This window comes from Stegostoma tigrinum, chromosome 7 (genome assembly GCF_030684315.1).
Source record: "Stegostoma tigrinum isolate sSteTig4 chromosome 7, sSteTig4.hap1, whole genome shotgun sequence".
NCBI classification, from domain to species: Eukaryota; Metazoa; Chordata; class Chondrichthyes; order Orectolobiformes; family Stegostomatidae; genus Stegostoma; species Stegostoma tigrinum.
Genome location: NC_081360.1, coordinates 104,524,572 through 104,547,876, shown reverse-complemented (window position 1 = coordinate 104,547,876; position 23,305 = coordinate 104,524,572). Strand labels below are relative to the sequence as shown.

Genomic DNA, 23,305 nt, shown 5'->3' with positions numbered 1-23,305 from the left:
GTGTGAGGTCATCCATTTTGGTAGGAATAACTGCAAAATGGACTCTGTTTTAAATGGTAAAAAATTGCAGCAGGCTGCTGTGCAGAGGGACCTGGGTGTGCTTGAGCATGAATCGCTGAAGGTGGGATTGCAGGTGCAGCAGGTAATTAAAAAGGCAAATGGAATTTTGTCTGCCATTGCTAGAGGGATGGAGTTTAAAAACAGGGAGGCTTTGCTGCAGCTGCATAGGGTCCTGGTGAAGCCTGGTGTACTGTGTGCAGTTTTGGTCTCCTTACTTGAGAAGGGATATACTAGCACTAGACGGGGTGCAGAGGAGATTCACTCGGTTGATTCCAGAGTTGAGAGGGTTGGATTATGAGGAGAGACTGAGTAGACTGGGCTTATATTCATTGGAATTCAGAAGAATGAGGAGAGATCTTATGGAAACATATAAGATTATGAAGGGAATAGATAAGGTGGAGGCAGGGAGGTTGTTTCCGCTATCAGGTGAAACTAGGACTAGGGGGCATAGCCTCAAAATAAAGGGAAGTAGATGTAGGACTGAAGTCACAAGGAACTTTTCACCCAAAGTGTTGTGAATCTGTGGAATTCCCTGCCCAGTGAAGTGGTTGAAGCTACCTCGCTGAATGTGTTTAAGGCGAGGCTAGATAAATTCTTGAACAGTAAAGGAATTAAGGGTTATGGTGAGTGGGTGGGTAAGTGAAGCTGAGTCTCAAAAAGATCAGCCATGGTCTTATTAAATGGTGGGATAGGCTCAAGGGGCCGGGTGGCCTCCTCCTGCTCCTAGTTCTTATGTTCTTATGTTATGACTACTCTCTGCTTTCTGTTAGCCAGTGAATCTTCTGTCCATGCCAATATATTACCCCTCTATTTCATGAGCTTTTATTTTCTTCAATATTTTTGGATGGGTTCACACACTGATAATGTACTTGGAAATTCTTTTTTGACATTAAATGTTATTTCTTCAAAAACTCCAATAAATTGGTTAAATATGGTCAGAAATCTTGGGTTCATGTAGCAGTACAGGCGGCCCCACCACACTTAACATGCATACACACACATACATACAGGCACATGCACTCACACAAACACACACTCACTCTCCCTCCTACTCACACAAACATACACACACACGCACTCTCTCTCTCTCTCTCTCTCCCTCGCTCACAAATGCACACACACTCTCTCTCTCTTTCTCCCTCCCCCACACACCCACTCTCTCTCCCACACACATACACACAAAAACACACTCACTGTCCCTCTCTCTCTCAAACCCCCATACAGATACACACACAAACACACATGCGCACACACATGTGCATGCGTGGACACACACGTGTAAATCTCTGGGGTGAATTTGTATTTGCAGATACATTCTATTTTGTTCAAAAAGCACATGATTTATCGACAGTCAGTCAATGTGGTGTTTTGTGAATTCCTACTTTAGAAGTAAAACCAGTCTGACCCCAAACCAAAACTCAAACAGATTCTAAACAAGGCCTCACACCTAATATGGTTACGGAGATAGTAGGAACTGCTGATGCTGGAGAATCTGAGACAATAAGATGTAGAGCTGGATGAACACAGCAGGCCAAGCAGCGTCAGATGAGCAGAATAGCTGATGTTATGGCTCTGGACCCTTCTTCAGAAATGGGGCCCATTTCTGTACAAGGGTCTGGACCCGAAATGTCAGCTTTCCTGCTCCTCTGATGCTGCTTGGCCTGCTGTGTTCATCCAGCTCTACAACTTGTTATCTCATACCTAATATGCATTGTCTGACCTAAAATGTGGCCTGTTCTTTACAATGACAGAACCTTTAGTTCTCTCAGGACAGTGATTTCAAAGGAATTCGGGGATATACACATACATTTTAATCAATTAAAACCTTCTAATTGAACAAAGATTTAGCTACATCTTGCGTTTGTTTAGTACATCCTGATCAATGGTGTGAATGTTTGATCTTTTACTTATAAATTCAGTGTCTGATACTCCCTCTCTCTATCACCTGGAGATGGAGCGAGGCTCCAAAAGCTTGCATTTTCAATTAAACCCGTTGGACTATAACCTAGTGTCGTGTGATTTCTGACCTTGATCACCCCAGTCCAACACTGGCACCAACACATCATGCTTAAACAAGGGTATCAGAGATAATGGGAACTGCAGATGCTGGAGATTCCAAGATAATAAAATGTGAGGCTGGATGAACACAGCAGGCCAAGCAGCATCTCAGGAGCACAAAAGCTGACGTTTCGGGCCTAGACCCTTCATCAGAGAGGGGGATGGGGGGAGGGAACTGGAATAAATAGGGAGAGAGGGGGAGGCGGACCGAAGATGGAGAGTAAAGAAGATAGGTGGAGAGGGTGTAGGTGGGGAGGTAGGGAGGGGATAGGTCAGTCCAGGGAAGACGGACAGGTCAAGGAGGTGGGATGAGGTTAGTAGGTAGCTGGGGGTGCGGCTTGGGGTGGGAGGAAGGGATGGGTGAGAGGAAGAACCGGTTAGGGAGGCAGAGACAGGTTGGACTGGTTTTGGGATGCAGTGGGTGGGGGGGAAGAGCTGGGCTGGTTGTGTGGTGCAGTGGGGGGAGGGGATGAACTGGGCTGGTTGAGGGATGCAGTGGGGGAAGGGGAGATTTTGAAACTGGTGAAGTCCACATTGATACCATATGGCTGCAGGGTTCCCAGGCGGAATATGAGTTGCTGTTCCTGCAACCTTCGGGTGGCATCATTGTGGCAGTGCAGGAGGCCCATGATGGACATGTCATCAAGAGAATGGGAGGGGGAGTGGAAATGGTTTGCGACTGGGAGGTGCAGTTGTTTGTTGCGAACTGAGCGGAGGTGTTCTGCAAAGCGGTCCCCAAGCCTCCGCTTGGTTTCCCCAATGTAGAGAAAGCCGCACCGGGTACAGTGGATGCAGTATACCACATTGGCAGATGTGCAGGTGAACCTCTGCTTAATGTGGAATGTCATCTTGGGGCCTGGGATGGGGGTGAGGGAGGAGGTGTGGGGACAAGTGTAGCATTTCCTGCGGTTGCAGGGGAAGGTGCCGGGTATGGTGGGGTTGGAGGGCAGTGTGGAGCGAACAAGGGAGTCACGGAGAGAGTGGTCTCTCCGGAAAGCAGACAGGGGTGGGGATGGAAAAATGTCTTGGGTGGTGGGGTCGGATTGTAAATGGCGGAAGTGTCGGAGGATAATGCGTTGTATCCGGAGGTTGGTAGGGTGGTGTGTGAGAACGAGGGGGATCCTCTTGGGGCGGTTGTGGCGGGGGCGGGGTGTGAGGGATGTGTCGCGGGAAATGCGGGAGACGCGGTCAAGGGCGTTCTCAATCACCGTGGGGGGGAAGTTGCGGTCCTTAAAGAACTTGGACATCTGGGATGTGCGGGAGTGGAATGTCTTATCGTGGGAGCAGATGCGGCGGAGGCGGAGGAATTGGGAATAGGGGATGGAATTTTTGCAGGAGGGTGGGTGGGAGGAGGTGTATTCTAGGTAGCTGTGGGAGTCGGTGGGCTTGTAATGGACATCAGTGTCGGTGGGCTTGTAATGGAATTTCCACCCCAACCTTCAGTTCACCTGGGCCATCTCCAGCACATCCCTCACCTTCCTGGACCTCTCAGTCTCCATCTCAGGCAACCAGCTTGTAACTGATGTCCATTACAAGCCCACCGACTCCCACAGCTACCTAGAATACACCTCCTCCCACCCACCCTCCTGCAAAAATTCCATCCCCTATTCCCAATTCCTCCGCCTCCGCCGCATCTGCTCCCACGATAAGACATTCCACTCCCGCACATCCCAGATGTCCAAGTTCTTTAAGGACCGCAACTTCCCCCCCACGGTGATTGAGAACGCCCTTGACCGCGTCTCCCGCATTTCCCGCGACACATCCCTCACACCCCGCCCCCGCCACAACCGCCCCAAGAGTATCCCCCTCGTTCTCACACACCACCCTACCAACCTCCGGATACAACGCATTATCCTCCGACACTTCCGCCATTTACAATCCGACCCCACCACCCAAGACATTTTTCCATCCCCACCCCTGTCTGCTTTCCGGAGAGACCACTCTCTCCGTGACTCCCTTGTTCGCTCCACACTGCCCTCCAACCCCACCACACCCGGCACCTTCCCCTGCAACCGCAGGAAATGCTACACTTGTCCCCACACCTCCTCCCTCACCCCCATCCCAGGCCCCAAGATGACATTCCACATTAAGCAGAGGTTCACCTGCACATCTGCCAATGTGGTATACTGCATCCACTGTACCCGGTGCGGCTTTCTCTACATTGGGGAAACCAAGCGGAGGCTTGGGAACCGCTTTGCAGAACACCTCCGCTCAGTTCGCAACAAACAACTGCACCTCCCAGTCGCAAACCATTTCCACTCCCCCTCCCATTCTCTTGATGACATGTCCATCATGGGCCTCCTGCACTGCCACAATGATGCCACCCGAAGGTTGCAGGAACAGCAACTCATATTCCGCCTGGGAACCCTGCAGCCATATGGTATCAATGTGGACTTCACCAGTTTCAAAATCTCCCCTTCCCCCACTGCATCCCTCAACCAGCCCAGTTCATCCCCTCCCCCCACTGCACCACACAACCAGCCCAGCTCTTCCCCCCCACCCACTGCATCCCAAAACCAGTCCAACCTGTCTCTGCCTCCCTAACCGGTTCTTCCTCTCACCCATCCCTTCCTCCCACCCCAAGCCGCACCCCCAGCTACCTACTAACCTCATCCCACCTCCTTGACCTGTCCGTCTTCCCTGGACTGACCTATCCCCTCCCTACCTCCCCACCTACACTCTCTCCACCTATCTTCTTTACTCTCCATCTGCGGTCCGCCTCCCCCTCTCTCCCTATTTATTCCAGAACCCTCACCCCATCCCCCTCTCTGATGAAGGGTCTAGGCCTGAAACGTCAGCTTTTGTGCTCCTGAGATGCTGCTTGACCTGCTGTGTTCATCCAGCCTCACATTTTATTATTATGCTTAAACAAGGTTTCCCTTTCAAAAATCCATGTTGACTTTGCCCAAGTATATTTTGCTTATGACAGCTTGTAGATTTCTGCTTTCAACCTCTCGCTTTTTTGAATAAATGACATTTGCTAAGAGAAACCGTCAGATAGGCATCAATGTTACCACCTTAAAATGTGAAAATCCAGCCATTCCAGCAAATTGAGATGAAGTTATTTCATTTCTTTTCTCCTTGTTACCAGTATGATCAGAAGGAGAAGAAGGCGATGTTTGGGAGCCGAAAGGATTACTGGGATTATATCAGCCTGTGTCTGAATAATCACAAATGTGGAACAAACGCTGTGCAATTTATTAACCACACAACACAGGTAGGAGTGGGTAGAACAGGTGTCATGCCTTTTGTCTGTAAATGTACCAGTTTATTCACTAACACAGTGACATACAGAAAAGTAGAAGAGACCAAATTGTTTGCGACCCCTGTCCCCATCCTGACACAGTAGAGCCGTTCCATAGTATCAACTCTATACAGCCCTCACTCACCCTGCAGTTACTCAGAAAAGTAACAAAGACAAGGAACAGCCAGTCAAAATGTCTGCAAAGTTAGTTATCCCCAGGGATAAAGCAGGAGATGAAGGTGACCAATGTCACTTATCCCCATCAACCTATTGATAAATCTCAACTATCTCCAATCATTCAAACAGAATGGGTTTTGCAGCAGAGACCAGGGAGGGAGACATTGACACATTGCTGTTTGTAAGAAAACTGTTCTTACACACCGAATCTCATACCAATAAGGCTCCAATGCTCTCTCTCTTTGTGATCTGCAGTTGAACACCTCCCTGGGGAAGGGGCGAGCTTTTATCCGATACTGTCTGGTCCGACAGAAACTGGCAGACTCATTACAGCTGTGCTTCCTCAATCAGCAGCTAGTCGGGTAAGGCGAGTGTCGTTTACACCCCAGGACAGGCAATGAAAGGACTGAGGAGCCTGAGAGGCAAATCATCGATTGAAAATCAAAGTTATCTTTCTTTATTCATGGAATTTACTGCACCTGATGTTAGTCAGATAGCAAGCATCAATTTCGTGCACCATGTAGCAGTCAATTATCAGCTGCCTCTCTCTACCCAATCATTCCTGTCACTATCTTTCCGTCCTCATAGTCTGGATCCTTCTTGCTCTGTCTTTCCATCTGAATCCCTCAATGAAATTGTCTCTCTGACTCCTGTTTGTCAAGCTCATTTATCCTACCATTATAACTGAACAGATTTCTATCGACCCCTCCCCAGTCCTTCAGTGTGTCTGTTAGATCCTTAAGCGTGGTTTCTCTACGTCGGATCTGACACGCTGCTTTCTGCAAACACAAGACTGTTTCTCCTGTTCTCTTTGTAACTTTGTCATTGAGGAAACAATTAAACCTTAAAGCTCTTTCTGTCTTAGATTTCTGTTCCATAATGAGAGAGGCACATCAGGCAGAAGGTTCTGCGAAAATATGTAGAAAATAGGAGGAATAGGCCATTCAGCCCATCAAACCTGCTCCATCGTTCAGTATGACCCTGACTTATCTTCCAACTTGATCCACTGTTCCTGCTTTCTCCCCATACCCTTTCATAGCTTTATCTCCAATAACTACATCTAACTCCTTTTCGAAAGCATTCAATGTTTTGGTCTCAGCCACTTTGATTGGTGGAGAACTCCACAGACTCTCTGGGTGAAAAGATTTCTTCTCATCTCAGTGAGACAATGATAAAGGTTGTTACTGGCCTAGGTTTCTTGTCTTTACTCTGGAGATCTCTGAGGACAGGCTGAGGGTGATCTCTGAATCTTCTTGCTTCTAGTGCAGGGCATCGGGGCTCGTGGCACAGAGTAAGATATTATGGTTAGTTGTTTTAAAAAAGCCCATACAATCTGTCAACCTGACAAAAGAACCCAGCCCTTTATCTTTTAACCTTGTCTGCGATGCCCATGATAGGACTGGATGGTAGTCCTTGGTGACAGAGTTACAGTGTCTCTCATGTGAAATTAAATCAGGGCCTCATTTAAGCTGTCAGGTGGGTGCGAAAGGAATGTCCCAGATGTTTGATTCATATTTATCAATGACACAAAAAGATTATGCTTACAGTGTTATTTGTGGGATCTTGCTGCGTGCAAATTAGATGCTACATTTCCTGGAATATGATTTGGAGGTGCTGGTGTTGGACAAGGTTGGAAAAAGCCAGAAGTCACACAACAGCTGGTTTATTTGAAATCAGAATGCTGCCCTTTCAACAGGTGAAGTGAGAGAGAAGCACACAGGCACAGAATTTATAGGCAGAGGGGTCAAAAGATCATACAAATGGCGTGAGTGGAGTGTTGACAGACCGAATAATAAGTCTCTGCTGGTGATGAAGAGTGCCAGATGGGTGAATAAAGTGTGAACAGTTGACTAGCAAGTGAAGGGCTGACTTATGATCAGAGATAATGGGAACTGCAGATGCTGGAGAATCCAAGATAACAAAGTGTGAAGCTGGATGAACACAGCAGGCCAAGCAGCATCTCAGGAGCACAATCCCGAGATGCTGTTTGGCCTGCTGTGTTCATCCAGCTTCACATTTTGTTATCAAGGGCTGACATATAATCTGATTAGGAGAGGCAGAGAGACAATTACAAAACATTAAAAGTAGGCTGGTATTGGAGACAAACCAAATGACTGGAATAACAATAGGAAAAAGAGCCGTTTGCCAAGGGTCTAACCAAGGTCATAGGTAATCCAAAGTCATAGGTAATCAGCGCTGCTCCACAGGATTGGTGCTGGGTACACTGCTTTTTGTCATTTATAAAAACATTTCGGATGTGAATGTGGAAAGTATGGTTAGTAACTTGGCTGTTGGCTTCAAAATTGGAGGTGTAGTGGACAATGAAGGAGGTTACCTCAGAGTAAAACAGAACCATGATCAGATTGGATGATTGAGCCGAGAAGTGGCAGATGGAGTTTAATTTTGATAAATGTGAAGTGTTGTGTTTTGGCAAATCAGGGAAGGACTGAGACGCTTAATGGTAAAGTCCTGGGGAATGTTGCTGCACAAAGTGACCTTCCGCTGCAGGTTCATAGCTTCTTGAAGGTGAGGTCACTGGTAGCCAGGGTAGTGAAGAAGCTTAGAGACAAAAATACTGCAGATGCTGGAATCCAAGAAAGATAAACAGGAGGCTGGAAGATCACAGCAAGCCAGGCAGCATCTGGAGGAAAGGAGCAGACAACATTTCGGGTATAACCCTTCTTCAGGAAGGCCTGGCTTGCTGTGTTCTTCTAGCCTCCTGTTTGTCTACCTAGTGAAAAAGGCATTTGGTACATTTGCCTTTATTGGATACAGCATTGAGTTTTAGAGTCGGGACGTCATAGTGTGGCTGTACAGGACATTGGTTCGGCCACTTTTGGAATACTGCATTTAATTCTGGACTCCCTCCTACATAAAAAATGTTGTGAAACTTGAAAGGGTTCAGAAAAGATTCACAAGGATGTTGCCAGGGTTGGAGGGTTTGAGTTACAGGGAGAGGCTGAACAGACTGGGGCTATTTTCCCTGGAGCGTCAGAAGGTCAGGGGTGACGTTATAGAGGTTTATGAAATCATGAGGGACATGGGCAGGGTAAATAGACAAGGTCCTTTTCCCCAGGGCAGGGAGTCCAAAACTAGAGGGACATAAGGGGCAACTTTTTCACGCAGAGGATGGTGTGTGAATGGAACGAGCTGCCAGAGGAAGGGATGGAGGCTGGTACAATTACAGCATTTAAAAGGCATCTGAATGGGTACATGAATAGGAAAGGTTTAGAGGGATAATAAAATGTGAGGCTGGACGAACACAGCAGGCCAAGCAGCATCTCAGGAGCACAAAAGCTGACGTTTCGGGCCTAGACCCTTCATCAGAGAGGGGGATGGGGGGAGGGAACTGGAATAAATAGGGAGAGAGGGGGAGGCGGACCGAAGATGGAGAGTAAAGAAGATAGGTGGAGAGAGTGTAGGTGGGGAGGTAGGGAGGGGATAGGTCAGTCCAGGGAAGACGGACAGGTCAAGGAGGTGGGATGAGGTTAGTAGGTAGCGGGGGGTGCGGCTTGGGGTGGGAGGAAGGGATGGGTGAGAGGAAGAACCGGTTAGGGAGGCAGAGACAGGTTGGACTGGTTTTGGGATGCAATGGGTGGGGGGGAAGAGCTGGGCTGGTTGTGTGGTGCAGTGGGGGGAGGGGACGAACTGGGCTGGTTGAGGGATGCAGTCGGGGAAGGGGAGATTTTGAAGCTGGTGAAGTCCACATTGATACCATATGGCTGCAGGGTTCCCAGGCGGAATATGAGTTGCTGTTCCTGCAACCTTCGGGTGGCATCATTGTGGCAGTGCAGGAGGCCCATGATGGACATGTCATCAAGAGAATGGGAGGGGGAGTGGAAATGGTTTGCGACTGGGAGGTGCAGTTGTTTGTTGCGAACTGAGCGGAGGTGTTCTGCAAAGCGGTCCCCAAGCCTCCGCTTGGTTTCCCCAATGTAGAGGAAGCCGCACCGGGTACAGTGGCTGCAGTATACCACATTGGCAGATGTGCAGGTGAACCTCTGCTTGATGTGGAATGTCATCTTGGGGCCTGAGATGGGGGTGAGGGAGGAGGTGTGGGGACAAGTGTGGCATTTCCTGCGGTTGCAGGGGAAGGTGCCAGGTGTGGTGGGGTTGGAGGGCAGTGTGGAGCGAACAAGGGAGTCACGGAGAGAGTGGTCTCTCCGGAAAGCAGACAGGGGAGGGGATGGAAAAATGTCTTGGGTGGTGGGGTCGGATTGTAAATGGCGGAAGTGTCGGAGGATAATGCGTTGTATCCGGAGGTTGGTAGGGTGGTGTGTGAGAACGAGGGGGATCCTCTTGGGGCGGTTGTGGCGGGGGCGGGGTGTGAGGGATGTGTCGCGGGAAATGTGGGAGACGCGGTCAAGGGCGTTCTCGATCACCGTGGGGGGAAAGTTGCGGTCCTTAAAGAACTTGGACATCTGGGATGTGCGGGAGTGGAATGTCTTGTCGTGGGAGCAGATGCGGCGGAGGCGGAGGAATTGGGAATAGGGGATGGAATTTTTGCAGGAGGGTGGGTGGGAGGAGGTGTATTCTAGGTAGCTGTGGGAGTCGGTGGGCTTGAAATGGACATCAGTTACAAGCTGGTTGCCTGAGATGGAGACTGAGAGGTCCAGGAAGGTGAGGGATGTGCTGGAGATGGCCCAGGTGAACTGAAGGTTGGGGTGGAAGGTGTTGGTGAAGTGGATGAACTGTTCGAGCTCCTCTGGGGAGCAAGAGGCGGCGCCGATACAGTCATCAATGTACCGGAGGAAGAGGTGGGGTTTGGGGCCTGTGTAGGTGCGGAAGAGGGACTGTTCCACGTAACCTACAAAGAGGCAGGCATAGCTGGGGCCCATGCGGGTGCCCATGGCCACCCCCTTAGTCTGTAGGAAGTGGGAGGAGTCAAAAGAGAAGTTGTTGAGTGTGAGGACGAGTTCAGCTAGGCGGATGAGAGTGTCGGTGGAGGGGGACTGGTCGGGCCTGCGGGACAGGAAGAAGCGGAGGGCCTTGAGGCCATCTCCATGCGGAATGCAGGTGTACAGGGACTGGACGTCCATGGTGAATATGAGGTGTTGGGGGCCAGGGAATTGGAAGTCCTGGAGGAGGTGGAGGGCGTGGGTGGTGTCACGGACGTAGGTGGGGAGTTCCTGGACCAAAGGGGAGAAAATGGAGTCCAGATAGGTGGAGATGAGTTCGGTGGGGCAGGAGCAGGCTGAGACGATGGGTCGACCAGGGCAGGCAGGTTTGTGGATTTTGGGAAGGAGATAGAAACGGGCCGTGCGGGGTTGGGGAACAATGAGGTTGGAGGCTGTGGGTGGGAGGTCCCCTGAGGTGATGAGGTCGTGAATGGTGTTGGAGATGATGGTTTGGTTTAGAGGGATATGGCCAAATGGGGGCAAATGGGATTTATCTGGGATATCTGGTTAGCATGGACAAGTTGGACCAAAGGGTTTGTTTTCATGCTGTATATTTCTATGACTCTATGAGACATTAAGGAAATGGGTGCCTCAACATTCTCAATGAGGTCTAAGTTGTCCTGTTTCATTCTGTTTGATGGCATCATTGACAGTGCCTGCAGTCATATGGTGCCATCCCTGTACATAGTTTTTTGTGGAATCATTCCTCGTGAGCCTTAATTTTAAATTTAATCCCAGTTGGATTCTGAGCGGCGTCTTGACAATTTTGTGCATGTTCAGAAGAATGACCAATGGTTTATGGTCAGTTTCAATTCTGACAAATAATACCACGATAATCTGGGCATTTTTCACATCTGAAAGATTAGAGAAATTGGCCTTATTCTCCAATGAGAAGAGAAGATTAAAGAGGTGACCTTATTGAGGTCAAAATTATGAACAGTATTGACAGGGTAAGAAGGACATTCTGTTACCACTAGTTGCTATGTCAGTAACTAAGGTCACAATTTCACAACTGTCAGTGAGAGAGCTTGGAGTGAGACAAGGAGAAACCCTGTTATTTGGAGAGCTGTTCGGATTTGCAACACACTGCCTGTGAGAATGTTGGAGGCAAATTCCACAGGAGGCTTCGAAAGGGAGCTGGGTATATATTTGGAGATAGTGGGAACTGCTGATGGTGGAGAATCTGAGAAAACAAGGTGTTGAGCTAGATGAACACAGCAGGCCAAACAGCATCAGAGGAGCAGGAAAGCTGACGTTTCAGGTCTGGACCGATTTCTGAAGAAGGGTCCAGACCTGAATCAGGAGCACAAAAGCTGACGTTTCGGGGCCTGAAACGTCAGCTTTTGTGCTCCTGAGATGCTGCTTGGCCTGCTGTGTTCATCCAGCCTCACACTTTATTATCTTGGATTCTCCAGCATCTGCAGTTCCCATTATCTCCAGACCTGAATCGTCAGCTTTCCTGCTCCTCTGATGCTGCTTGGTCTGCTGTGTTCATCCAGCTCAACACCTTGTTTTCTGGGTGCATATTTGAAAGTGATTTAAGTTAGAGGGATATGGAGGTAGAGCAGGAGAGTGAGACTAACTGGGCAGCTCTTTCGGGTGCCAGTACTGGCACACTTGGTTGAATGGCCTCCTTCTGTGCTGTGAAATTCTACGAATCTGTGCCCAAATTACTGCCAATGCCACATTTTCCATTCTGGGCTGCACTGCTGTGTCTGTGTTAAGTGCTGTAGACAGTAGAATGGTCCTCACTTGCTGTTTTTCTGCGCTGAGCTAGATCTCCCATGCTCCTGTGGGCAATTCATCTGCTGCTGGGATAAAGGTGGATCGTAACGTGTTACAATTTATCAGGAGAATAAGAACCGTCCAGTTTTTCAAAACTGCTTTGCTGCTGCAAGGCAAGTAACATTGCCAACCCTGCCCTCAAAAACTGTCTCAAGAACGTGAACAGAAATTGCTGGGAAAAGCTGAGCAGGTCTGGCAGCATCTGTGCGAGAAATCAAAGTTAAAGTTCTGAGTTCTGAGGGAGGATCACGGCAGGATCACTCTACCAAGGAATCTTTGAATTTCTGTGATCTTTGTGGGTGATGGAAAAGCCTCTTAAAGCATTTCTTTTCCAGGTCAGCAATGATTCCAGTGCCTTGAATGATACATTCAGGAATCATTGGTTTGATGAGTTCTCATTTCTCATTAAGCATTAAGCCTGTCGGGAACCCTCTGACCCTTTTGGTCATGTTCCTGTTTGAATCAATGTGTCAGTCATTATCCAGGTAGCATTTACACTGTCAATGTCTTCTAATCTGCTGGATATCATTCTTTGAAAGATTTCCCAAAGGCAATCTGTTTAAAGAATAGCTTCAGATAGATATTATAAATACCATCAGAAACCTAGAGTCTTCACCCAGGGTGTTGCCAGTTCCCATTATCACTGTTGCCAGAATCTATTGTTAGCACCCAGTTCAGTAAATGCAGTGTTCCTGACCCATGCTGCTAGATTTTCAACCTCAGGCCACTGGGTGAATCTTGTGTTTCTTTGCTTTATCTAATGGAGTTAAATCTACTCAGATTCTTGTGGAGCCTTTGGGACTGAAACCATACCTGAATGCCTTCTTCCAGGCACAATGCCCAGGGAGACAACCCTTGCTGTGTCATCTCGTGGGATAGTGTGAAATTTGTTCTTTAATTTTCCCCAATCCTGAGGCCAGCACAAAGGACTCATCTTCAAAAATTCATTCATGTGCTATGAATCAGTAATTTCAAGTCAATCTCAGTATGCCTTTTGTAAAAGAGGACATTCCCGCTTCTGAATGATATTGAGACATTCAAAGCTTTCTTGTTTTTTGAGTCTCACCGGGCAATCACATAGCAGAAGGTCAAAGGGCACAGTGAATCCATGACAAGTGGCCAGATTATAAAATATTTGGCTGGTTGGCACCTGACCCAAAAGCTTCAAAGCTCGCTTGCTGAAGGCACTGACTCACAAGCAGCAGTGTGTACCATTTACCAGATGCAGTAACTCACCACGGCTCCTCAGGCAGCACCTTCCGAACCCAGAACCACTTCCAGATAGAAGATCAAGGGCAGCAGATACATGGGAACACCATCCCCTGCAAGTTCCCCTCCAAGCCGCTCATCATCCTGAAATATATCTCCGCTCTCTGGGATAAAATCCTCAAACTCCCTGACAGTCACACTCCCGACAGCCTGGTGACTGTGCATAAAGACAGTTCACCACCACCTTCTCCAGTTGGTCAATAACAACAGAAGCACCTACACATCATGAAAAGTAATTCAGTAATTGGACAGTTCTTTCAAAATGTTAGCATAGCCACACTGGGATGAATGGCATCCTTCAACACTGTAGGAGTTTATGGTGTGGGAGCTGGGATTGCATTGGCCTCCATCTGCTCTGGGCACTGTACTTTGCACTATAACTGTCGGGTGAAGAGATTCAAATGTGCGAGGAGCCCTCTGACAGGCTAGCTGCATTGTCTTCCACAAACTGCCTTGACCCATCACAGGATCAGAGATAATGGGAACTGCAGATGCTGGAGAAGCCTCTCTGCTGAAGGGTCTGGGCTCGAAACGTCAGCTTTTGTGCTCCCAAGATGCTGCTTGGCCTGCTGTATTCATCCAGCTTCACACTTTGTTATCTTGACCATTCACATCATCCCTTTGACACACACTGCGTTGATTGCTCCCTTACAGTGACTGGTATTATGCTCGGAGCCCATTCCTGTCAGACCGGCTCCGCTCTGACATTGTGGACATGTTATACTCCCTGAATGAAATAAACTTCGACCTGGATTTGGAGGGTGTCGACTTGGACACAGCCTGGCCATTGGGCAAACGGTAAGGAGGCAGATCAAACTGACTTCTAATGGTTGTAGGTACATGCTTGTTCATGGAAATCTAGCAGGGATACAGTCCCACACACACTGACTCTCACTGGGATACAGTCCCACACACACTGACTCTCACTGGGGTACACTCCCACACACACTGACTCTCACTGGGGTACAGTCCCACACACACTGACTCTCACTGGGATACACTCCCACACACACTGACTCTCACTGGGGTACAGTCCCACACACACTGACTCTCACTGGGATACACTCCCACACACACTGACTCTCACTGGGATACAGTCCCACACACACTGACTCTCACTGGGGTACAGTCCCACACACACTGACTCTCACTGGGGTACACTCCCACACACACTGACTCTCACTGGGATACAGTCCCACACACACTGACCCTCACTGGGGTACACTCCCACACACACTGACTCTCACTGGGATACAGTCCCACACACACTGACTCTCACTGGGATACAGTCACACACACACTGTCTCTCACTGGGATACAGTCCCACACACACTGACTCTCACTGGGGTACAGTCCCACACACACTGACTCTCACTGGGATACAGTCCCACACACACTGACTCTCACTGGGGTACAGTCCCTCACGCACTGACTCTCACTGGGGTTCAGTCCCACACGCACTGACGCTCACTGGGGTACACTCCCACACACACTGACTCTCACTGGGGTACACTCGCACACACACTGACTCTCACTGGGGTACAGTCCCACACACACTGACTCTCACTGGGATACAGTCCCACACACACTGACTCTCTCTGGGGTACAGTCCCACACACACTAACTCTCACTGGGGTACAGTCCCACACACACTGACTCTCACTGGGATACAGTCCCACACACACTGACTCTCTCTGGGGTACAGTCCCACACACACTGACTCTCACTGGGGTACAGTCCCACACACACTGACTCTCACTGGGATACAGTCCCACACACACTGACTCTCACTGGGGTACAGTCCCACACACACTGACTCTCACTGGGATACAGTCCCACACACACTGACTCTCACTGGAGTACAGTCCCACACACACTGGCTCTCACTGGGGTACAGTCCCACACACACTGACTCTCACTGGGGTACAGTCCCACACACACTGACTCTCACTGGGATACAGTCCCACACACACTGACTCTCACTGGGGTACAGTCTCACACACACTGACTCTCACTGGGGTACAGTCCCACACACACTGACTCTCACTGGGATACAGTCCCACACACACTGACTCTCACTGGGATACAGTCCCACACACACTGACTCTCACTGGGATACAGTCCCACACACACTGACTCTCACTGGGGTACACTCCCACACAAACTAACTCTCACTGGGGTACAGTCCCACACACACAGACTTTCACTGGGGTACAGTCCCACACCCACTGACTCTCACTGGGGTACAGTCCCACACACACTGACTCTCACTGGGGTACAGTCTCACACACACTGACTCTCACTGGGGTACAGTCCCACACGCACTGACCCTCACTGGGGTACACTCCCACACACACTGACCCTCACTGAGGTACAGTCCCACACACACTGACTCTGACTGGGGTACAGTCCCAGACGCACTGTCTCTCACTGGGGTACAGTCTCACACACACTGACTCTCACTGGGGTACAGTCCCACACCCACTGACTCTCACTGGGGGACACTCCCACACACACTGACTCTCACTGGGGTACAGTCCCACACACACTGACTCTCACTGGGGTACAGTCCCACACCCACTGACTCTCACTGGGGGACACTCCCACACACACTGACTCTCACTGGGGTACAGTCCCACACCCACTGTCTCTCACTGGGGGACACTCCCACACACACTGACTCTCACTGGGGTACAGTCCCACACACACTGACTCTCACTGGGGTACAGTCCCACACACACTAACTCTCACTGGGATACAGTCCCACACACACTGACTCTCACTGGGATACAGTCCCACACACACTGACTCTCACTGGGGTACAGTCCCACACACACTGACTCTCACTGGGATACAGTCCCACACACACTGTCTCTCACTGGGGTACACTCCCACACACACTGACTCTCACTGGGGTACAGTCTCACACATACTGACTCTCACTGGGGTACAGTCCCACACACACTGACTCTCACTGGGGTACAGTCCCACACACACTGTCTCTCACTGGGGTACAGTCTCACACACACTGACTCTCACTGGGGTACAGTCCCACACACACTGACTCTCACTGGGGTACAGTCCCACACACACTAACTCTCACTGGGGTACAGTCCCACACACACTGACTCTCACTGGGGTACAGTCCCACACACACTAACTCTCACTGGGGTACAGTCCCACACACACTGACTCTCACTGGGGTACACTCCCACACACACTGACTCTCACTGGGGTACAGTCCCACACAAACTAACTCTCACTGGGGTACAGTCCCACACACACTGACTCTCACTGGGATACAGTCCCACACACACTGTCTCTCACTGGGGTACACTCCCACACACACTGACTTTCACTTGGGTACAGTCCCACACACACTGACTCTCACTGGGGTACAGTCCCACACACACTAACTCTCACTGGGGTACAGTCCCACACACACTGACTCTCACTGGGGTACACTCCCACACACACTGACTCTCACTGGGGTACAGTCCCACACACACTGACTCTCACTGGGGTGCAGTCCCACACACACTGACTCTCACTGGGGTACAGTCCCACACACACTGACTCTCACTGGGGTACACTCCCACACACACTGACTCTCACTGGGGTACACACCCACACACACTGACTCTCACTGGGGTACAGTCCCACACACACTGACTCTCACTGGGGTACAGTCCCACACACACTGACTCTCACTGGGGTACAGTCCCACACACACTGACTCTCACTGGAGTACACTCCCACACACACTGACTCTCACTGGGGTACAGTCCCACACACACTGACTCTCACTGGAGTACACTCCCACACACACTGACTCTCACTGGGGTACAGTCCCACACACACTGACTCTCACTGGGGTACAGTCCCACACACACTGACCCTCACTGGGGTACAGTCCCACACACACAGACTTTCACCGGGTACAGTCCCACACACACTGACTCTCACTGGGGTACACTCCCACACACACTGACTCTCACTGGGGTACACTCCCACACACACTGACTCTCACTGGGGTACAGTCCCACACACACTGACTCTCACTGGGGTACAGTCCCACACACACTGACTCTCACTGGAGTACACTCCCACACACACTGACTCTCACTGGGGTACAGTCCCACACACACTGACTCTCACTGGAGTACACTCCCACACACACTGACTCTCACTGGGGTACAGTCCCACACACACCTACTCTCACTGGGGTACAGTCCCACACACACTGACCCTCACTGGGGTACAGTCCCACACACACAGACTTTCACCGGGTACAGTCCCACACACACTGACTCTCACTGGGGTACACTCCCACACACACTGACTCTCACTGGGGTACACTTTCACACACGCTGACTCTCACTGGGGTACAGTCCCACACACACTGACTCTCACTGGGGTACAGTCCCACACACACTGACTCTCACTGGGGTACAGTCCCACACACACACTGACTCTCACTGGGTTGAAGTGTCCTTTCGGTAGCGTTATAAGGAAACCATCTGTTGTCTTGTAAAACGGAAACAAAACCATTTGGTGAGTCTGCTGACCTCATTTAATCATGAGCGAAAAGGGAAATTGACAGCCTTGTGAAAGGAGCAGGAAAAACAAGATATAATTCACAAAAGAATGCTTTCTCTGGCTGTCTGTTACTCTGTTTACAATCCTATTCACTAGACCCTTCAATTCCATTCCAGCCTCTGACTCACTCCCAGGGATCTTTTATTCATAGAACATAGAACATAGAACAGTACAGCACAGAACAGGCCCTTCAGCCCACAATGTTGTGCCGACCATTGATCCTCATGGATGCACCCTCAAATTTCTGTGACCATATGCATGTCCAGCAGTCTCTTAAATGACCCCAATGACCTTGCTTCCACAACTGCTGCTGGCAACGCATTCCATGCTCTCACAACTCTCTGCGTAAAGAACCTGCCTCTGACATCCCCTCTATACTTTCCACCAACCAGCTTAAAACTATGACCCCTCGTGCTAGCCATTTCTGCCCTGGGAAATAGTCTCTGGCTATCGACTCTATCTATGCCTCTCATTATCTTGTATACCTCAATTAGGTCCCCTCTCCTCCTCCTTTTCTCCAATGAAAAGAGACCGAGCTCAGTCAACCTCTCTTCATAAGATAAGCCCTCCAGTCCAGGCAGCATCCTGGTAAACCTCCTCTGAACCCTCTCCAAAGCATCCACATCTTTCCTATAATAAGGCGCCCAGAACTGGACGCAGTATTCCAAGTGCGGTCTAACCAAAGTTTTATAGAGCTGCAACAAGATCTCACGACTCTTAAACTCAATCCCCCTGTTAATGAAAGCCAAAACACCATATGCTTTCTTAACAACCCTGTCCACTTGGGTGGCCATTTTAAGGGATCTATGTATCTGCACACCAAGATCCCTCTGTTCCTCCACGCTGCCAAGAATCCTATCCTTAATCCTGTACTCAGCTTTCAAATTCGACCTTCCAAAATGCATCACCTCGCATTTATCCAGGTTGAACTCCATCTGCCACCTCTCAGCCCATCTCTGCATCCTGTCAATGTCCCGCTGCAGCCTACAACAGCCCTCTACACTGTCAACGACACCTCCGACCTTTGTGTCGTCTGCAAACTTGCTGACCCATCCTTCAATTCCCTCGTCCAAGTCATTAATAAAAATTACAAACAGTAGAGGCCCAAGGACAGAGCCCTGTGGAACCCCACTCACCACTGACTTCCAGGCAGAATATTTTCCTTCTACTACCACACGCTGTCTTCTGTTGGCCAGCCAATTCTGTATCCAAGCAGCTAAGTTCCCCTGTATCCCATTCCTCCTGACCTTCTGAATGAGCCTTCCATGGGGAACCTTATCAAATGCCTTACTGAAGTCCATATACACCACATCCACAGCTCGACCCTCATCAACCTTACTAGTCACATCCTCAAAAAACTCGATAAGGTTTGTAAGGCATGACCTACCCCTCACAAAGCCGTGTTGACTGTATTTGATCAAGCCATGCTCTTCCAGATGGTCATAAATCTTATCCCTCAGAATCCTTTCTAACACCTTGCAGACGACAGACGTGAGACTTACCGGTCTGTAATTGCCGGGGATTTCCCTATTTCCTTTCTTGAAGAGAGGAATTACATTTGCCTCTCTCCAGTCCTCAGGTACGACTCCAGTGGAGAGCGAGGATGCAAAGATCTTCGCAAGTGGCGAAGCAATTGCATTTCTCGCTTCCCAAAGCAGCCGAGGACAAATCTGATCCGGGCCTGGCGACTTGTCAATCTTAATGTTTGACAAAATTTTCAGTACATCAGCTTCCTCTATCTCTATCCATTCCAGCATGCACACCTGCTCTTCAAAGGTTTCATTCACTACACAGTTCGATTCTTTCGTAAAGACAGAAGCAAAAAACTCATTTAGGGCTTCCCCTACCTCCTCAGGCTCCACACACAAGTTCCCTATGCTATCCCTGATCGGCCCTACTCTTTCTTTGACCATTCTCTTATTCCTCACGTAAGTGTAAAATGCCTTTGTGTTTTCCCGGATTCCTTCTGCCAAGCCTTTCTCGTGCCCCCTCCTGGCTCTCCTCAGACCATTTTTGAGCTCCTTCCTTGCCTGCATGTAATCCTCTCTAGCTGAACTTGACCCTAGCTTCCTCCACCTTATGTAAGCTACCTTCTTCCTTTTCACTAGAAGCTCCACCGCTCTCGTCATCCAAGGTTCCTTTATCTTACCCCTTCTTGCCTGTCTCAGAGGGACATATTTACTCATCACTCCCAACAACTGTTCCTTAAACCATCTCCACATGTCTATAGTTCCCTTACCATGGAACAACTGCTCCCAGTCCATGCTTCCTAACTCGTGTCTAATCGCATCATAGTTTCCTCTTCCCCAATTAAATATCCTCCCATTCTGCCTAATCCTCTCCTTCTCCATAGCTATGTAGAATGAGAGAGTGTTATGGTCACTATCACCAAAATGCTCTCCCACCACAAGATCTGATACCTGCCCCGGCTCGTTTCCGAGCACCAAGTCTAGAATGGCCTCTCCCCTCGTCGGCCTGTCAACGTACTGCGTTAGGAAACCCTCCTGAACACACCTTACAAAAACAGCTCCATTCAAATCTTCTGCTCGAAGGAGGTTCCAATCAATATTAGGAAAGTTAAAGTCACCCATTACAACAACCCTACTGCGTCCACACTTTTCCAAAATCTGTCGACCTATGCTTTCTACAATCTCCCTGCTGCTATTGGGGGGCCTGTAGTAAACCCCTAACGAGGTGACTACTCCCTTGCTGTTCCTAATTTCCACCCATACTGACTCAGTAGGCAGATCTTCCTCGACAATGGAAGCTTCTGTAGCTGTGATACCCTCTCTGATTAGTAGTGCTACACCCCCTCCTCTTTTTCCCCCCTCCCTATTCTTTTTAAATGTTCTAAACCCTGGAACATCCAGCAACCATTCCTGCCCATGAGAAACCCATGTCTCTGTTATGGCCACAACATCATAGCACCAGGTACTGATCCATGCTCTAAGTTCATCACTTTTATTCCTGATACTCCTTGCATTAAAGCAAACACACTTTAACCGATCCCTTGGTTCCTTCCCAGGAAAATCCTTCCCACTAGCTGGTCTACCTTTTGCTACTGCCTCACCTGCATCAACGCTCACCTCTGGTATACAGCTCAGGTTCCCACCCCCCTGCCATACTAGTTTAAACCCTCTCGAACTACTCGAGCAAACCTTCCACCCAGGACATTGGTCCCCTTCCAGTTCAGATGCAACCTGTCCTTCTTGTACAGGTCCCACCTTCCCCAGAAGGCATCCCAATTATCAACATATCTGAAGCCCTCCCTCCTACACCAGCTGCGTAGCCACGTGTTCAGCTGCGCCCGCTCCCTGTTCCTCACCTCGCTATCTCGTGGCACCGGTAGTAAACCAGAGAACACTACTCTGTTCGTCCTGCTCTGCAGCTTCCATCCTAACTCCCTGAAATCACTTTTTATATCCTCAAACCTATTTCTGGCTATATCATTTGTGCCAATATGTAACACGATTTCTGGCTGTTCACCCTCCCCTTTCAGAACTTTATACACCCGATCGGAGACGTCCCGGACCCTGGCACCAGGGAGGCAACATACCTTCCGGGAATCCCGATCTTGCCCACAAAATCTCCTGTCGATTCCCCTAACTATCGAGTCCCCTACCACGAGTACTTTTCTATTCTGCCCCCTTCCCTTCTTTGCCACAGTGTCAGGCTCAGTGCGAGAGAACTGACTACTATGGCTTTCCTCTGGTAGGTCAACCCCCCCAGCAGTATCCAAAACGGTATACTTATTGCTGAGGGGAATGCCCACAGGGGATCTCTGCACTGTCTGTCTGTCCCCTTTCCTCCCCCTAACTGTAACCCATCTATCCTCGTCCTGAGCCTTAGGAGTGACCAACTCCCGATAACTCCTCTCAATTACCCCCTCTGCCTCCCGAATGATCCGTAGTTCATCCAGCTCCAGCTCCATTTCCCTAACACGGTTTTCAAGGAGCTGTAGCTGGGTGCACTTCCCGCAGATGTAGCCAGCGGAGACGTGTGCCACATCTCCCAACTGCCACATTTTGCAGGAGGAGCAAGCAACTGCCCTAGCATCCATACCCCACTTATCTGAACACCCACTCAATACTAAAGCAGAAAGCTCACTTCAAGTAATAATAACAAATTAATAACAAACTTATGTTCAATAGAGAAAGTTTAGAATGAACCTTACCTTATTAACTAGGTTAGAGGAGGAGGGCAGGTGGGAGACACTACAGTTGTAGAGTCTCGGGTTTAGCCGCCTTGCTGATATATATGGTCACTGCTTTCCTTCCCGGCTGCCCCTCTGGTCCTCGTCACTTCCTCTGATGCTCCCGCTCCTTCTCTGAAAGAGGAAAAAAAAACACCGCTGCCCGCTACCGGTAAGTAATTTTAAAAATAAACTGCTTTACCTTAGCTGCAGTCTTCCGGGTCCGTCTTGCCTCCGCTGCTGCTCGCACTCAAACATATAATCAGCCGTACCTGTTGCTAAGATTCCAGTTTGTAAGTGAGTCACTCCTGAGTATCTGTTATTTTACGTATACAAAGCACTCCGAACCCCTCGAATAGATCTCAATCTGTAACTCACTCCTCGGTATTGGTTATTCACTATAGGTAAATTTGAACCCACCACAAATCCTGTGTTACTCTGAGTGGTTCACTGGCTCTGTGTTACTCTGAGTGGTTCGCTGGCTCTGTGTTACTCTGAGCGGTGCGCTGGCTCTGTGTTACTCTGAGTGGTTCACTGGCTCTGTGTTACTCTGAGCGGTGCGCTGGCTCTGTGTTACTCTGAGTGGTTCACTGGCTCTGTGTTACTCTGAGCGGTGCGCTGGCTCTGTGTTACTCTGGGCGGTGCACTGGCTCTGTGTTACTCTGGGCAGTGCACTGGCTCTGTGTTACTCTGGGCAGTGCACTGGCTCTGTGTTACTCTGGGCGGTGCACTGGCTCTGTGTTACTCTGGGCAGTGCACTGGCTCTGTGTTACTCTGAGCGGTGCGCTGGCTCTGTGTTACTCTGGGCGGTGCACTGGCTCTGTGTTACTCTGGGCAGTGCACTGGCTCTGTGTTACTCTGGGCGGTGCACTGGCTCTGTGTTACTCTGGGCAGTGCACTGGCTCTGTGTTACTCTGGGCGGTGCACTGGCTCTGTGTTACTCTGGGCAGTGCACTGGCTCTGTGTTACTCTGGGCAGTGCACTGACTCTGTGTTACTCTGGGCGGTGCACTGGCTCTGTGTT

At 49.6% G+C, this 23,305-nt stretch overlaps 2 protein-coding genes across 3 annotated transcripts in view; one reads left to right on the top strand and one right to left on the bottom strand.

Annotated features, from left to right (window-relative positions):
* Positions 1 to 23,305, bottom strand: part of LOC125453811 (C-X-C chemokine receptor type 2-like) — a 117,198-nt gene that overhangs the window by 2,559 nt on the left and 91,334 nt on the right. The window contains exons 2-3 of one of the 2 annotated variants that reach the window (XR_009445975.1): positions 22,265 to 22,560; positions 13,459 to 13,707 (exon numbers count right to left, since the gene is read on the bottom strand). The gene's annotated coding sequence lies outside the window, so the exon portion shown is untranslated. The remainder of the gene's footprint in view (positions 1 to 13,458; positions 13,708 to 22,264; positions 22,561 to 23,305) is intronic. The other variant, XR_009445974.1, reaches the window with a different exon arrangement.
* LOC125453810 (FYVE and coiled-coil domain-containing protein 1-like) overlaps positions 1 to 23,305 on the top strand; it is a 72,507-nt gene that overhangs the window by 18,730 nt on the left and 30,472 nt on the right. The window contains exons 4-6 of the mRNA XM_059647604.1: positions 5,210 to 5,335; positions 5,795 to 5,901; positions 14,146 to 14,289. Of these exons, the coding sequence (XP_059503587.1) occupies positions 5,210 to 5,335; positions 5,795 to 5,901; positions 14,146 to 14,289 (377 nt within the window). The remainder of the gene's footprint in view (positions 1 to 5,209; positions 5,336 to 5,794; positions 5,902 to 14,145; positions 14,290 to 23,305) is intronic.